This window comes from Salmo trutta, chromosome 6, assembly GCF_901001165.1.
Source record: "Salmo trutta chromosome 6, fSalTru1.1, whole genome shotgun sequence".
NCBI lineage: Eukaryota > Metazoa > Chordata > Actinopteri > Salmoniformes > Salmonidae > Salmo > Salmo trutta.
In genome coordinates, this window is record NC_042962.1 from 29,797,426 (window position 1) to 29,813,799 (window position 16,374).

The window sequence follows — 16,374 nt, forward strand, 5'->3', positions numbered from 1 at the left end:
CAGTCCAAATAAATGCTTCACAGAGTTCAAGTAACAGACACATCTCAACATCAACTGTTCAGAGACTGCGTTAATCAGGCCATGGTCGAATTGCTGCAAAGAAACTTTTAAAGGACACCATTAAGAAGAAAAGACTTGCTTGGGCCAAGAAACACGAGCAATGGACATTAGACCGGTGGAAATCTGTCCTTTCATCTGATGAGTCAAAATGTGAGATTTTTGGTTCCAACCGCCATGTCTTTGTGAGACGCAGAGTAGGTGAACGGCTGATCTCTGCATGTGTGGTTTCCACCGTGAAGCATGGAGGAGGTGTGATGGTGTGGGGATGCTTTGCTGGTGACACTGTGGATGATTTATTTAGAATTCAAGGCACACTTAACCCGCATGGCTACCACAGCATTTTGCAGCAATACGCCATCACATCTGGTTTTCACTTAGTAGGACTATCATTTGTTTTTCAACAGGAAAATGACCCAACACACCTACAGACTGTGTAAGGGCTATTTGACCAAGAAGGAGAGTGATGGAGTGCTGCATCAGATGACCTGGCCTCCACAATCACCCAACCTCAATCCAATTGAGATGGTTTGGGATGAGTTGGACCACAGAGTGGAAGGAAAAGCAGCCAATAAGTGCTCAGAACATGTGGGAACTCCTTCAAGATTGTTGGAAAAGCATTCCAGGTGAAGCTGGTTGAGAATACCAAGAGTGTGCAAATCTGTCATCAAGGCAAAGGGTGGCAACTTTGAAGAATCTCAAATATAAATCATTAGGGGAGCCTAAAGATAAATAATCCACTTGTTTAGAGATTTTTTTTTTGTATCTGTTTTTAATAAAGCAGTAACATTTAAGGTGAGTGTGTAGGGGACAACTGCCCCTCCCCCCTCCTCAGGCAATCCAATGCAAGTCAATGATACCTAAATGAACATTTTCCACATCATGTCCAGTTAGGCCGGTACTTGGGAAAAACAACCCTTTTGTAAAAACAAAATTTCATTAAATAAGTTAAAAAGTGTAAACTGTAGCCACTTACATACAATCGGTTTATTTCGCTAAGCATGACCATCATTCACATACCTCATTTTTACCAAACTGCTTTTTTTGTGTAACCAATTGCAAATATTTCTCAGGAAGCCCTAGTTACCCCACTTTACCCTAAATATAATCCCCAAAATGAGTGTAACTATCATACACAAAAACGCAGTTATCATGTGATTGGGCTTCCACAATCGAAAGAAGAAGAAATAAGGAGAAGAAATTTACCACAAGACAAAAAGACAAGAAAATCTGTCTAAATTCATAATGCAGTGAAATGTTATTGGTCATCAATATAACGAACAAACGCCCGGCAAGCATGCACTAGCGCAGAAAGTTAGCAAAATACGCAATAAACCAAAATTCATCCTATACCCTATATTAGAATTATTACATTTCAATTCGTTCAATACTAATTACATATTAACATATTCGAGGTACAGGATGCAAGAATAGAGCGCCAGACGAAAAAAGTGCAGGTGCATTGCCCCGAACAGCATGAGAAACACCTGTTGAGACAGAGATATAAGTGTCATGGATGTGAAGGTGGGTGTTCGGTGGCTCATATGACCACGATAGAGATTAAATGAATGCATGTATACATTAAATGATCAGACGAATTTGACCTAATACGAATACTTTTCAACTTTATTTTGGCATGTGTGTAATGGATGAGAAATCTTACTCACTTGAGTTCTCACCCTATAAGTAAAAATAAAAAAATGTAGAAACAAGTTCAGAATCACTTCAGCATCGATTGTGTTAGTAACAAAACCTTTATTCAAAATTGTTTATTTTTTTACCCCAAAGGCACCATATAGGCAACTAACGTTCAATAATGTTTCTGCCTTTTCTTGCATATCTTATAAACAATTAAGGTCAACGTGTATGATTTGTAAAACAGTTATGTTATGCTCTTAAGACGTTATGCCCTGGAAAGTCTTTTTGAGTTATAGTTCATTTAAAGCGTGACTGGCTTTAAAGAAATATGTACAAAATGTAAAAATGTAAGAATTAAAGTGTAGGCTACTCAGTGCAAAATCTAACGGATTTAACGGAGGCCTATATTATTATCACGAAAAACATATTTAAAGTTACTCAAGAGTTATAGGCCCTACATCAGACAATAATGCTTCCACTTCTGACACCCGTGTATAGCCTAATGAAACATTATTGAAACGTTATTGAATTAAGGTCGTTTACTAATACCGCCTGACGATTTAAAAGTCACCATCACCATATTTCACCGTAGGGGGGGTGAAAGGTGCTTCATCGACACATGCATGCTTTCATGACATCCTGCTGCACTATTTTTGCAAATTAAAACTGGGGACAGTGCAGGGGCACGATGCCACACAAGGAGAGGGGTCGAATAACTTCTCATAACGATTGACCTCTTTCTTAAGTTAAAAGTAAGCTGGACCTAAAAGCATATTGCAACTAGCCACTCACATTTGTAACTCGACGAAACATTCGATTTACAGGGTCCTTGGCCAAAACAGATGTAAGGTTAGTGTAAAATTGGCAATTTATGCTATTTTTACTTTATGATTCCACAGTGCTTTAACATTAACCTTTACACATAATTTAGGCTAATTCATGATTTTGAGTTTAGGCCTAAAAAAGTGTATAGGCCTATAGCCTATCTGAGATTAAAGCAAAAATATAGGCCTATATCTAGTGGAAATATATATTTTTTAAATTAAAAAAAATACATTCGAATTGATTATCCAATGGCCAGGTCAGGTGCAAAACATATTCGATCGATAGGCTACTCGCTAATAACTTTTATGAATAAACATGATCGATAACCTTCGACACCCTTAACGCATAATAATTTCACAAAGTTGATTTTACAACCGTTTACACCCTTTTAGAAACGTGAAAAGTTGTAGTTAACAATTGGCTTCATTGAGTTTACAGTCTTGTGAAAGTGGTTGGGTTTTGAGTAACAAGTGCTTCCCACCTGTCGAGGTCGCTGGTAATTGATTACAGACCTCTTCAGACAGGTGCAGGGGGCATTTCGATCATCTAAAACGCGCGAGGCGTCGGGGATACTGTAGTAAAACAGGCAAATATTCAATGCCCATATACGCTTGGGTGGGGGGGGGCCTGCCATATACGTTACAGAAGTTGGATCAGGTACCATACCTCTACTTTATTGTTACTGGGCTTTTGTGCGGTTGACCTTTCAGCATGTTTACATTAAATGGGTATATTGTTTGGCCTGACGAGGTTTTATTAATGAGCAGATTTTCGGTGTCAATTGCCTGAAAGTGCCCCCTCCCCCTGCAGGGTATTTGTTCTGTATGACTGAGAATCTATACCCATTAACCTCACGGAAATAGCCTACACGTGGCGTTCCTTCTTTACTGTCACAAGTAAGACGTCGTGACACGTGAAACGTCTGGCTGACCGGCTGTATAAACGTACATGTGCATGCGCGCTTTGGTGTTCATCAACAGGATAAGTTGGCCGATGTATAGCCTATACGTTACCATTGGTGAATAAAAAACGTCAACACGGCAAGGCTCCAACATTAGACCGGTGGCGAAATGGGCCTACAATATTAAGTCCAAAATTAATTAATTTATTATTTTTTAAGTGAAAAAAGTATAGCAATTTTGACACATTTTGACACATTTAACCTAAATAACTCGAGCGAATCCTATAACTTTTCGTCGAGTTTTAAAGCAGGCTTAGGCCTGGCCTCTACAAGGGAAATGTGTAACGAACACAAAAATATATATATATTCTCTTCTGGACAAAACCAGTCTTTTACCCAGTCTTTTTTTTGTAAGGTCTTTGACATGCAAATAGGCTACACTGTAGACTTCTAGGACACTTTTTTTCGACATAACTTTTATAGCCCATACAAGGTTTTTCCTTAAAGACTATGCCTTATATGTGGAATTCAAACAATTAACTGAGAAGTTTTACATAGACTGGATTACCAAACTGCACTTCAATAAAAATAAAAAACTATATTCTGAATCAGGACAACAAAAAAACACAATATGCTAATTGCATGTAAAGTGTCAAAATTGATGTTACCTGCATTTGACACTGACATTGTGCCAGCATTTGACACTGACATTGTGTCAACATTAAAACTTTGATTAGTAAACGTTATCCTATATTTGTACATTGTAGGCATATTTGTGTTATGTAACATTGATTGAATACAACATTGTTCATACTGAAATAAGCTCCGTTTATTTTAGAACTAGACTATTTATCAAAAGTTCTTGGTTCAGTTGACATAAATAGAAATCCGGATGACAAAGACAGCTCAGCCTTCTAAACTTCTGGAACACATTTTTTATTATATATTTTCACAAATATTCACAAGATATCTGACCACATTAGAAGAATATCAAATTAGACCAGAAATCATAGCTGGATGCTTTTGCAAACAATCAGAAATGTAAGCATGTGGTATTTTCGTTGACTAGGCCTAATGATTGACAGCAGAAAACATTCATCATCAATTAAAGAAAAATGCGTTTGATCTCCGTTTTATCAATTGTAATTAGGACGTAGCCTATAGAACAGTATTTGATGGTCAGAAATTTTGGGAATTGGTTTTAGGCCTACCTATACACTATAGGCCAAATCACCACCATGCTCTTTGTTTTTCTTGTGATTAGATAAGAGAGTTTAATAGTGGGTCTAAACTTCTAGAAATGTAGCTGCAGACAAACATTTAAATGGACGACACTGACTTAACCAAAGTTCTAAATAGTTTTTCTCCCAATTCTTCTGCATCTTAAACTCAAGCAACACAAATAAAATATGTAGATAGTTGCAATTAAACAACGGATTGGCGTTCAATTAGCTTAATCTGATCAAGACTTTGATTGCGTTCGGGGGATGCAGCAGTGGTTCGTCAGGGCTGCGGTAAACTCGATTAGGACCTCTATGGCGAAATCCGAAGGGATCCCTAAAGAGCAATCCCAACTCAAAGGAGACTTATCTACGCCAGGGCGATCAAGTGGATTAAGAGTTATTAAACCTATAAATTATCTCCACTCAAAACTTTCAAGTGGCCATTCGCTAGGCAAGGCCTCGACGGTGACGCGGTCAGATTAGCTTGAAGAAACATTTATCCTAAAACAAAGGATGGGGATTGGACACCCTTAAATCGTAATTACATAGGGTGGAGAATCGAAACTAGATTTTTGGGGGAGCTTCAACCTCGGGTGATGAACTTTAAGTTAAAGGTCCAATGCATACGTTTTTATCTCGATATCAAATCCTTTATGGGTAACAATAAAGTACCTGTGATTGTTTTCAATTAAAATAGTTAAAAAAAAAATACAAAAATAGCTTCTTATAGCAAAAAGCAATTTCTCAAGCAAGAATGTTGCTAGGACTGTCTGTGAGTGGTCTGAGTGGGGAGAGGAAAACTGAAAACTAGCTGTTATTGGTGTTGGGTAGAGAGGCAGGCCAAAACTCCATCCAACCAAAACAGGCTGACATTTCAGGCAGTCTTTTCAAACAGCTCTAACACTAACAGCTCTAACACTATTAACATCATTTTCACAATTTCACAGTATTATTCCAACCTCATCGTGTGGAAATATAAAACACAGGGAAATCACGTTTTTGACTCCGCTGGGCCTTTAAGAATAGGGAACAATAAAGACAGGGAACGTTTTGGGCTAGGTTTGACGATGTGTGGATTTGATCTGTACATTGACTGTGATATGACTGTTCTGTTCTTGAGTGACCCAGGATGACAAAAAAAAAAGCAGCTTTCACCGAGACAAAACCACAGAAATTATACAGAATCGTCAAATGGGGGAGATGTGCTTTCACGTTTTGAAAGGGCACATGCAGGAAGCTGGCGGATTTGGGCCGACCCCTGGAGACAGAGCTGATATCTTAGCGACCCCATTCGACGGGAGGGGCGGTGGCCGGGGTGGGAGAGGGAGGGATGCGAATAAGGCACATCTGCAACGGTCTCAGAGCCCTGTGATCTGTGAGCTGGCACAGACTGTGCACGGTGTCCATTCACAAATCCTTCCCTGCGCGTCACCTTTTGTAGTGGGGGTTCTCAATCCATGGCAGTGAGTTCTTATGACGTCTCAGAAAAGCCCAAAGAAAAACAGGAAAATAGGGTTAGGGACTCGAGGACGGTTTGCAGTAGGCCTATATGCATACGCACACGTCGGCCTAGGCTAACCAATGTCTATTTCAAAGGTATCAGTGGGAAAAAGGCTTGTACGCGTGTACGCACAATTGGTAGGCATATAGCTCATATGAAATGTATCAACACTGAATTTTGATCAAATCAAAGATATTGATCATTTGGATCATTTGGAATCATTGATCATTTGGAATCAAAAAGGCTTACGAAAAATCTATCGAACGAACAAAGGGGGCTTATGGTGCAGGGATGAGTACCATGCCCTGCATTTAGTCACTGTCACTAGCCGGCTACCACCCGGTCACTCATCCCTGCACCTTAGAGGCACCTTAGAGGCTGCTGCCCTATGTACATAGACATGGAACACTGGTCACTTTAATAATGGAACACTGGTCACTTTACATATGTATATGTGCTGGGATGTATAAACATTATGGACAGTATGTGGATAGAATATATAGTATGTGTATAGTATGTTAACATTATTAAAGTGACTAGTGTTACATTATTAAACTCCCGAACTCCGACATTGCTCGTCCAAATATGTCTATATTCTTTAATTCCATTATTTTACTTTTAGATGTGTGTGTGTTGTTAGGTATTACTGCACTGTTGGAGCTAGGAACACAAGCATTTTGCTACACCCGTAATAACATTTGCTAAGCATGTGTATGCGACCAATACAATTTGATTTATATAGAGGGGTGTGCCATAATTGTATGTGCCATAATTGTATGTCACAGCATCTTCCAAAGTAGACAGTCTTGAACAGTCTTGGACTGAAATAAACGAACTGTTACTTCTCGATTCATGTATAGGCTAGTCTACATTAAACATTTGCATAACATGTATTAGTCATTTAGCAGGCACACTGCAGGTTTGTATATCGACTGGTTTCGAAGAACATTTGACAGGTTTAGGTTGTATGCGTGCATGGCCTTAAGGATGATCAATATTTCCACCTCCCCTGAAGGTGCACATCATTTATAAACGAAAACATACATTTTACATAACCATAACTGAGTTATTGGTTAAAACATTTATATAAGCAGCATTTCGGTCCAATTTGAACTGAATTGGTTAGGATACTATATGTGAACGTTCATAATAACCTACGGATTGCATTTTATTTCTCGTGTTAATAACCTCTTTAATCAGACTCAATTGATTTTTAACGCGGCTATACTTACAATCATAGGAAAAAGTGGCGTAGAATTATCAGGTTAGCATACGCATGAAGGCCTATACCCATAAACGACATAACTGACATTACCATCGTTCTTTGCCAACTATCGCAAGAGGTGTTTTGAAGAGTAAATCCCTAGGAATTCGTTGAAAATGTAGGTCTACTGCTTTGGGTAAAATATCTGATTTCCTTCGTCGCGCCAGTGTCCAGGGAATAGTAGACCTATAGGGTTGCTGTCAGGGCGCGATGTTTTTTTTCTGGGGGATTAGACTGGTGCAAGAAGTGCGAATACCCAATACATGTTTAGTAAATCATATAAGGGTATAACGACCGTTGAGGCATTGACCACCAGCTGAATGATACACAATGTGCACAACAACACCAACAACACATGATAAACAGAATGATGTCACATTCAGGCAGAATAAAAATGTCAATGTAGCACAGCCCTTTACGCATCTCACTACGTTTTAAAGGGGGCGTTATTGCCAAACTGACGCAATGGCAAAGCATACATCTCATGTAGGCCTACCATAGGCTACGAGAGATGAGTTACCATATCCATCGTAAAACTAAATGATATGCACAATGCATAAATGCATAACGAGGGCATATCGCAGTCAGAGATAGCGGTAAAGACTGCCCTAAGAAGGTTGTGAATAAATGCAAGTTTATTATCTTGTATTAATAGGCCTATAAATGTACCTAAATGTAGAATTTATTCACGCATTTAACACAGCAATAAGAGAATATAGGCTATGGATCCACACCGAATTAGTCAAATTCGTTACAAGAATAAACTATAGGCTACAATTGCAAGAAATACAAGCCTACAGCGAAAAACAGATTATGGGTCACGAAAAGCTGTTGGAAATTATACAACAATAAGGCATAAAATGTAACATGTATTTGTTCCTTTTAAATTAATCCAAATTCGAGTTCGTTTAACTTAACCTTTAGGTAACATAAACCAAAAAACACGATATCGAGACAACGCAGTCTTCTTAAAACACGAAAGTGTGCAGCATAGCCTACAAGGTGCACCGTGGAAGAAAACGTAAGGTAGGCTGGCCTCTATGTCAATATTTCAAGAAAAGTCTCTTAATTAACCGGGTGCATGTGACACCACAATAGAATACGCCTACAATTAAGGGATATACTATGCCATATTGTCCAATATAATCAATAAAAACCAACGTAGCCCTTCAATAGCATATTGACACGTATGTGCCATTGCGGTCTATAGGAGCCTGCATAACAAAACGCATAAAACTCGATTTCCTCAATCTTCTGCCACAAGAATAACAACATAGAGGCCCATTGAAGCATCCTGTTTATTATTGGCTGTGGTTAAATCTGTATGACTCTTGACTCGAAATCGTGTGATTTCCTCCACGCCAGCCCTGTTTTGCTGTGGCTGGCAGCGAGAGACGCGAGAAGCGGAGGCCAAGCCTCGGGGGTTATAGAGGACAAGTCTCGGTGGTAGCGGGCCTGTCTGGCCGCCATTGTTTCCTGCTCATTTATCTGTGCTCTGGATAATCTGGACATCCCTCACAAGTGAGAAACAATCACAGCTTGAGAGTGGCCTATCTAATTACATCCTTTACTCAGAACTTTCACTGTCAGCTGGAGATATAAGACGGTCACTGCATGGTGCATGATGGTTGTGCATGGTGCAGGGAGCGCCGCCGCTTACAACCATGTGGCACTGCTAGAAAATGACTGACGTATGGAGATCGCTCTATGGTGGAAATGCAGGAATGTATTAATCGCTTTCAAAACCACCAGAGTTAGGCTATTGGTCAAAATGACATAAAAGTAATGTAGCCTATCATTAATATAGCGGGCTCACGTGATTTGGCCGTTTTGCACGAGCCAATAGGCCTACACAATGTGGCAGAAAACATTTGTATGCCTGTTCGAAGTTTATTCTCTGTTGAGCTGACAAACTTTCATTTTAAACGTACACAAAGTGAAAACAAATAGTAATGCAATAGGTCACACACGAAATAGGGCACAGTCCGCCATATGACTTGGAAAAGCTATTTACCGCAGGACAATACCTAAAAAGATGCAACCTAATTATAGGGTCTTAGTACACCACAGAGGAACTGTCATTCTAAAAACGCACTCTTGCAGAGTTATTCCACCGTTCCCCAACACTCTTTGGAGGAATGAATAGTCCATGAATGTTCGGACGTACCAATAATAATGACCTAACACAACAATGACATAGAATATGCACCATTTACGACTGAGTTGAAATTATAGACCAACTTTGTCCTCTTAACATTTCTATGGCACCTATAGGCCTACAAAGAATTCGAAATGAGACACTTCACGATTACCTTGATAAGAATTTACATCGGATATTGCCCACTGGCCCAGGAGAGGTTTTAAAAAAAAAAACATCCATAATTCACCGGTTTTTTTTAAAACCTAAATTTGACAAACGCTATGTCCTCCTTCACTCACGCGCTCCTTCAGTCCTTCAGTGATGTCCTTTTACGCAGTGCGTAGCCTACAATACATTTCAGATCAAATAGCAACTTAACTTTGGCGACTATTGCAAGGCGCGCCCTGGATCCTGATTTAAGAGAAAACGGTAAAGGAGTTGGTCAGTAAAGTTACTCCCAAGTTTTGTCTTTGGCGCGACTCTATGTCATGTGCACGGCGAATACAACAGTTTGTTGGCATCACTGATTTATTTTAAAGGGCTACGGACCTATTTTTGCTTCGAACCTCTCGTTTCTAGACCGCAGACTGTCGAGCGCAACTAGCCAAGGACTCAACATTACCTGCACTTTAAATATTTATGGAGGGAACATGAGGAGATGAGAAGGAGTTGGAGATTGCATGACTGGCTATGATCGCATGACTAGCTATGAGGTTGCATGAATTGGCCATTTATTATGGCGCTTTAGAAACTGGGACGGTCAATGCCCTGTCAATGACATGATGCATGCAAGACGAGTCAGCAATAGCCCCATTAAATATCACTCCTCAAAATTAAGAGCTCAATAAAGTAAAAAAAAGGTACACAACGTCCCAAATAGAAAACGCGCGAGTTAAAAAATAACTTAAAAAACCCTAAACCCAGTAGCCCACTAATTCGAATCAGCTTCGATGCGAGCTATAAACTACAGACTCCGGTATCCCCCACCCAATTCTGGCTGCAGAGACTATCCTTAGTAGCCTAGTTGGTTAGGACACCGCTTCGACAACTACTAGGCTATTCATCTGTCTGAAACAGAATAGTTGTATAATGCAAACTTCACACAGCAGTCTATTAACCGACTCTCCATATTTTACCCAATCTTACAATAACATTTTTAGAATGAGTCTATTTCAATATTATTATTCTTATGAAATGGCGTTTGACCGTTTCCAGATTATGCATGCATTACGCATGCAATACGCGTGAATTGAAAACATTAACCTTCAACTACAACACAAAGTCACCTATATAATAGTCAAATCAAACATAAGAGATATTTAGGGTAGGCAGTTCGTTTTATTTCAGAACGCTTTTCCTTTAAAAAGGCGAGGCTGAACGTTTGTCGATTCGCTCACTAGTCACTGTCATGTGGTAAAATATCTCCCAGTCTATTGGTCCAAGGCACGTGTCTAGGATAACTGCTGCAACGTCACTTGGGGGGCTCGTATTGAAAATAAGAACAAAACTCAAGAGTGAATGTGTTTCAGGATCAGTTGGAAGCCTCTTTATTTACCCTTAGTTTAGTCATTGAAGCACTTTTATTGGATAGACTGAAAACGGATAGTACCAAGTTGGATGGCCAAATGACAAATGGTGTCTATCCAGTGCAACAATATAGGATAGCCAAGTTTGGGAATATATGACCAAAACGATGTTTTTGTCTGTGGGCACTATCGCAAAGGGTTGCATGGTGTCCTGCACACTCAACAAGATTTGAGTTTATTTTTTAAACCTTTATTCAAACATTTAAAAAACTACACGTGACATAGAAGTGGATTGCGCTCATTTCGGTGCGGGAGAGCAATAAAGGGGTTAAAGAAAGAACATTGGAAAGTGTATCAGTATGGAAGAAAATGATCATAGCAACAGAGATGAGGAACGTCAAGTGTCGGCGGACGAGTCCAACAGAGCGATACTTCCCCTGTTACAAGCGCCGGGAAACATTCAGCAGATCCCGCATCGAGTCACCAATTTCTTCATCGATAATATCTTACGGCCGGACTTTGGGCGGAAAAAAGAAGGCAACACAGACCAGGAAGAAAATAGTCACGTTACCAGAGAGAACCATAGCCCGGCTGTTCCAAGAACGGAGCAAGTGGGGAGTACTGTGCCAACCGAAGGAACTTCCACTCCTCATCCAGGCGGCGTGGCCAATAAGGCTGAAATAGTGACCGAAGAGCCCCTGAAACCCCGCGGAGAGAATGGAGATCAGTGCCTAAGCTCGGACTCGGATAGTTCTCAAGCCAGCTCAAATGTACCATCCAAACAGCCTATGCTCTGGCCAGCTTGGGTGTACTGCACCAGATACTCAGACAGGCCCTCATCAGGTAGGCTACGATTCATTTCCCTCGTCTTTGTATCCTGAAATGCCCCAACCCGCTGTAACACTGACCTCAAACGCCTCGACCGAGTTCTATAAGGAAAGAAGGGCAAACAGTGTTCGCCTGTTTTACGACGTGAAAATGGAAAATAGAAGGTTTATCCTTGCAAAATATTCTAAATGTGTCCGTGCAAACATAAAAATAACAATAAAAACATTACATACGATATCATTATCCACGAAAGCTATATAGGGAACAATATCAAGACTAATTAAGGCGCTAAAAATAGCATCTTGCACTGGTTTAAAGCTGAAATGTTTAAACGCAGGGGTATTGGAAGTCTACACATTAATGTAGCCTAAGAGTGCGGCATAAATAGCCTAGTAACATGAATGGATGAATGAATTGAATTGTAAATAAATATATATTTCAAAATAGGATATAAGCCAACAACATTATTGAAGTCATTTTGGAATAACCTCCGACAAATTGTATTTTATATGAGTGTTTAGAATATAACCCCATAATAAGAATATGCTAGTTTTGGGCTAGATGATAGCCAATTAACTACTAGGTTACTACTACTAGTTTATAGGTTACTATAAACATCTGCGCGCATATAACCAAAGCAATAATCGTCTTCCATAGAATTATTGAATGTCCCCAAAAATATGTTTAACGACTTAATAGCATACTTTTCCTCGATAATTCTGTCGTGCAAATCCACTGTTTTTGTTAATGCATGAGTTTTCGCAATAGAGCTGCCTTGGTCTCTAAATATTTAGCCTATTAGCACAGAAAACATGAACGTCTCCATCAGTATTCTATATACTACTTACTCCAAAAATCGTATTGTACAAAATGTTCTCATGCATTACGTAACGTTCGTTGCATGGAGTGCACTATTATTCGATGGTATCCCCATTGGCTGGCTATCTTAAAACGTTTTACGTCGTTTTATCATCTCCAGCGAGCTCCAAATGTATTCAATACTATTTATTTGATTGTCGACCAGGCCTGCTTACCCAAACGGATGTCACCACTTTTTCATCAAATCGTTTGGGCTGACGATCTTATGGGCCTAATAGTCGAAACAATTAAGCCTAAATAAAACCATCAATGCTGAGGTCAATGTTTATTTTCATTAAACAAATATTCAAATACAACCAATCATGCTTACCCACCAAAAGTGTAAACTTGGAATAGTATTTTACAACAGCCAAAAAAACGAATTCAGAAACCTGCTGCGCTGTATTCCACTAGACAACATCAACAAGCCTATAGGCTATTACCTCTACTGTATATGAAAGTAGAAAGGCGGTCTTAGAAATCAATTATTTACGAAAAAGATATTTGATATTATTCAGTATTTCAATTTCAGACGGGTATTCCAGTTGTGTTGATATATTTCAGGCCTTCTCAGAAATTCCTCCAATGACCTGAACAAACTCCGACATACTCCATCAGTAGCCTATTAGCCTACCTACCATCTATATCTCTTCCAATGCATGGTTGTAGTTTAAGTAGCCTATAGAAGTGCGGAACTACGGTTTCATTTCTAACTATTTTGACAATTCTTGTGTAATATGGATTAGTGTGCGTTGAAATGACCAAATGACACTCAAATTCGTATTTTGCATTACGTAGCAAATGGGTTATTTAATGGGCTACCTACAGCGCAAATATAAATTAATAAGTAGGGCCTAAATTAACGAATTCATTACTACAGTCGTAGTAACTGGGACACTTACAGCCTAGGCTACACTAAGCTTTCACATTTCATATTATGATTGGTTTTGGCTAATAATATATATATTTTTAAACACAGGGCCGAGATCTCGAAAACCAAAGAAGAAAACCGCCAGCAAAGAGGACAAGCGACCAAGGACGGCCTTCACAGCTGAACAGCTTCAAAGACTAAAAACCGAGTTTCAAACGAACCGGTATTTGACCGAACAGAGGCGACAGGCCTTGGCCCAAGAACTCGGTCTTAACGAATCTCAAATCAAAATCTGGTTCCAGAACAAAAGGGCAAAAATCAAGAAGGCCACGGGCGCAAAAAACACCCTAGCCTTGCACCTGATGGCACAGGGACTGTACAATCATGCTACGACGTCAAAAGATGACAAATCAGACAGCGATTGATTTCGAGATACAGATAACAATGCAATAATTTCACCGAATAAAGGGCCAGTGTATAGAATATACCAGCATAAATTGATCAATATATAGAGATATTTCTGCAATATCATGTCTATGAAAAGATGTTGTAAAAATGTATGTTTTCAATCTCTTGTAACGTGTGTCGTTTTTCTTCCAGGAAAAGTACAAATGCTTATTATACGCTTCATTTTATATTGCTATTCATTTTCAATTGTACATTATAGCGCTTTAAACTGGCACTTGACGTTGAGATCTGTCAGTGAAGTGAAAAACAACCTGCTTAAGTCCAAAGAATATTTTCTGCTGCATCCAGGCAACTGTGAATCTTAATACATTTGCTGACAAGATATTTTATTTCCATGGTTGTTATGGTTTTATTGGGGTTGAGGTTTAGTGTAAAAAGGACATAGCAAGGGTTTTTGAGTGTCAGTGATGTGCAGACTTAATTGAAAAGTAGTGGATTTTGATACTATTTTTTCGAAAATTCGTATTATCACATCAGTGATTGGTTAACAATGTTTTGGTTAGCAGACAGAACACCTACATTGCTAATACGTAGGATAGCCTAAAGCAAGTTCATTCCCATAAACAATTTGCGTGTTCTGTGTTATATCAATGCACCGAGGCCTCTATACATAGTTTTTGAAGAGCAATATAAATCATCTTTTGTAGCAAAATGTTTTGAATTATTATAATGCTGCCAATAACGCGAGAGACAACTCTGTAGCATAATGACAATGATGACAAAACGTTTAATGCACTCTTGGCTGAAAGTATTATAGGTCTACTTTATCAAAAGTAGGCACAAGGTATCGGAACATATGGTCTATCTATATACATCCCATGGAACTCTTTCTCTATATAAATTTTATTTCATATACATATCCATATATATAATTAAACAGGCGAAATCGTTAGTGACTGTATAACAATTGTTGAAAATCTCTTTTATTGTTGTTGAAAGGACTTCATATGTGTATTTATATAGATTATATTGAGAGAAAAAAAAATCTATCCAATGACCGGTGTTGCTTTAGAGTAGACTTCTTAGGTTTTTACACTGCTTCTTTATCTTGCAATAACTTTTCGTGAATGAAATTGGTTTATGGGGCCTTTGCATGAAAGCTGCAATTTGTTATACTTGGGCAAATAACTGTGTTTATAAACTTTGTTTTTTGTCAACGAGAGTATGATCGAGCTACGTTTTAGACTGTATCCATACCAAATTGTGGACTTTTGCCTTTTAATTGTTTTGTTGTGTATCTGGGAAAAGTGTGTGTGAATTAAAATCCACCAAACTGAACACACTTTGCCTTAAAGTTCAAGTGCGAACTTTTTATGAAACAGAACTGTGCCGAATCAGAGAAGCAGTAGCCTATCACTTCAAAATGCAGACTATTGATTCAAGATTATTGCCTTTATGAAAACTGCTGGTATGACATAAAGAATATATTCATCAGCGAATATCTATCTATAGGCCTAGGCTAATATGTTATAAATGAAATTACAACACGGAGTTGTATTATTATACAATGTTATTTTTAATTATTTTATGTTCAAAAGTATTCTTTGGTATAATGTACATCATTTGTATCATGTATGTATTCATTGTGTAATTAACTTCCTCCTGAAAAACTGGAAAAGAAAAGTAAATAAACCTCGAAGATAATACACTTAAAACTTCTCTGGCATCATCCTTTTTTTCTATAACCCAGAGTCCAGGATAACTTAACCATGGAAATAGAATGAATTCATTCAATTTCTATGAACGCCTGTGAGACATGGCCATCTCTATGCAAACACAGAAGAAAATCGGAAAGAAAACGTTGACCCTCCACTGACAAATGGTTAGTGCTATCCGGGATCCTTGTGATGGCCCTACCCTAAACCCTAACCCTAGCCACTATCCTTACATCAAACACTGCCCATAACCTGAACCTAATCCTAACCCGAACCTTAACCCTTTCACTAACTGTTTTACGTTTCAACTTCAATGGGGTGACGTCAGAGTTGTTCCAAGGAGTCCATTTGGATGGCGTCATTGTTTTGGCAACACCACTGGGAAAATCACCAATGTCATTTGTAGTAACCTTTCGACCAAAAAGATCAATGACAAAATGCACCAAAAAAGCTAAAATCTAGAACATTTACATGACTTGGATTTTGCCACCATTTGTTGCAACTATTACTAACCCGGAGAGGTTGGGTCCAGCCCAGAAGGGTGCATTAGTTTAAGTGGTGAGCTGTTATTAGGCCTAGTACTCACCCAAACTGACACTCCCTTCTCAAGACCATTGAC

At 38.9% G+C, this 16,374-nt stretch overlaps 1 protein-coding gene across 1 annotated transcript; it reads left to right on the top strand.

Annotated features, from left to right (window-relative positions):
* The first annotated feature begins 11,052 nt into the window (after positions 1–11,052).
* Positions 11,053–15,750, top strand: en2a (engrailed homeobox 2a). Its single transcript, XM_029756124.1, has 2 exons — positions 11,053–11,918; positions 13,741–15,750. Exons 1-2 carry the CDS (start codon positions 11,435–11,437, stop codon positions 14,055–14,057), a joined length of 801 nt encoding a protein of 266 aa, XP_029611984.1. The 5' UTR covers positions 11,053–11,434; the 3' UTR covers positions 14,058–15,750.
* The last annotated feature ends 624 nt before the right edge of the window (positions 15,751–16,374 follow it).

Excerpts from the sequence above, each read along its gene's own strand:
- en2a (XM_029756124.1), top strand. The coding sequence starts at position 11,435 with ATGGAAGAAAATGATCATAGCAACAGAGATGAGGAACGTCAAGTGTCG. Across the intron at positions 11,919-13,740 it reads CTCAGACAGGCCCTCATCAG|GGCCGAGATCTCGAAAACCA; the intron begins GTAGGCTACGAT and ends TTTTAAACACAG.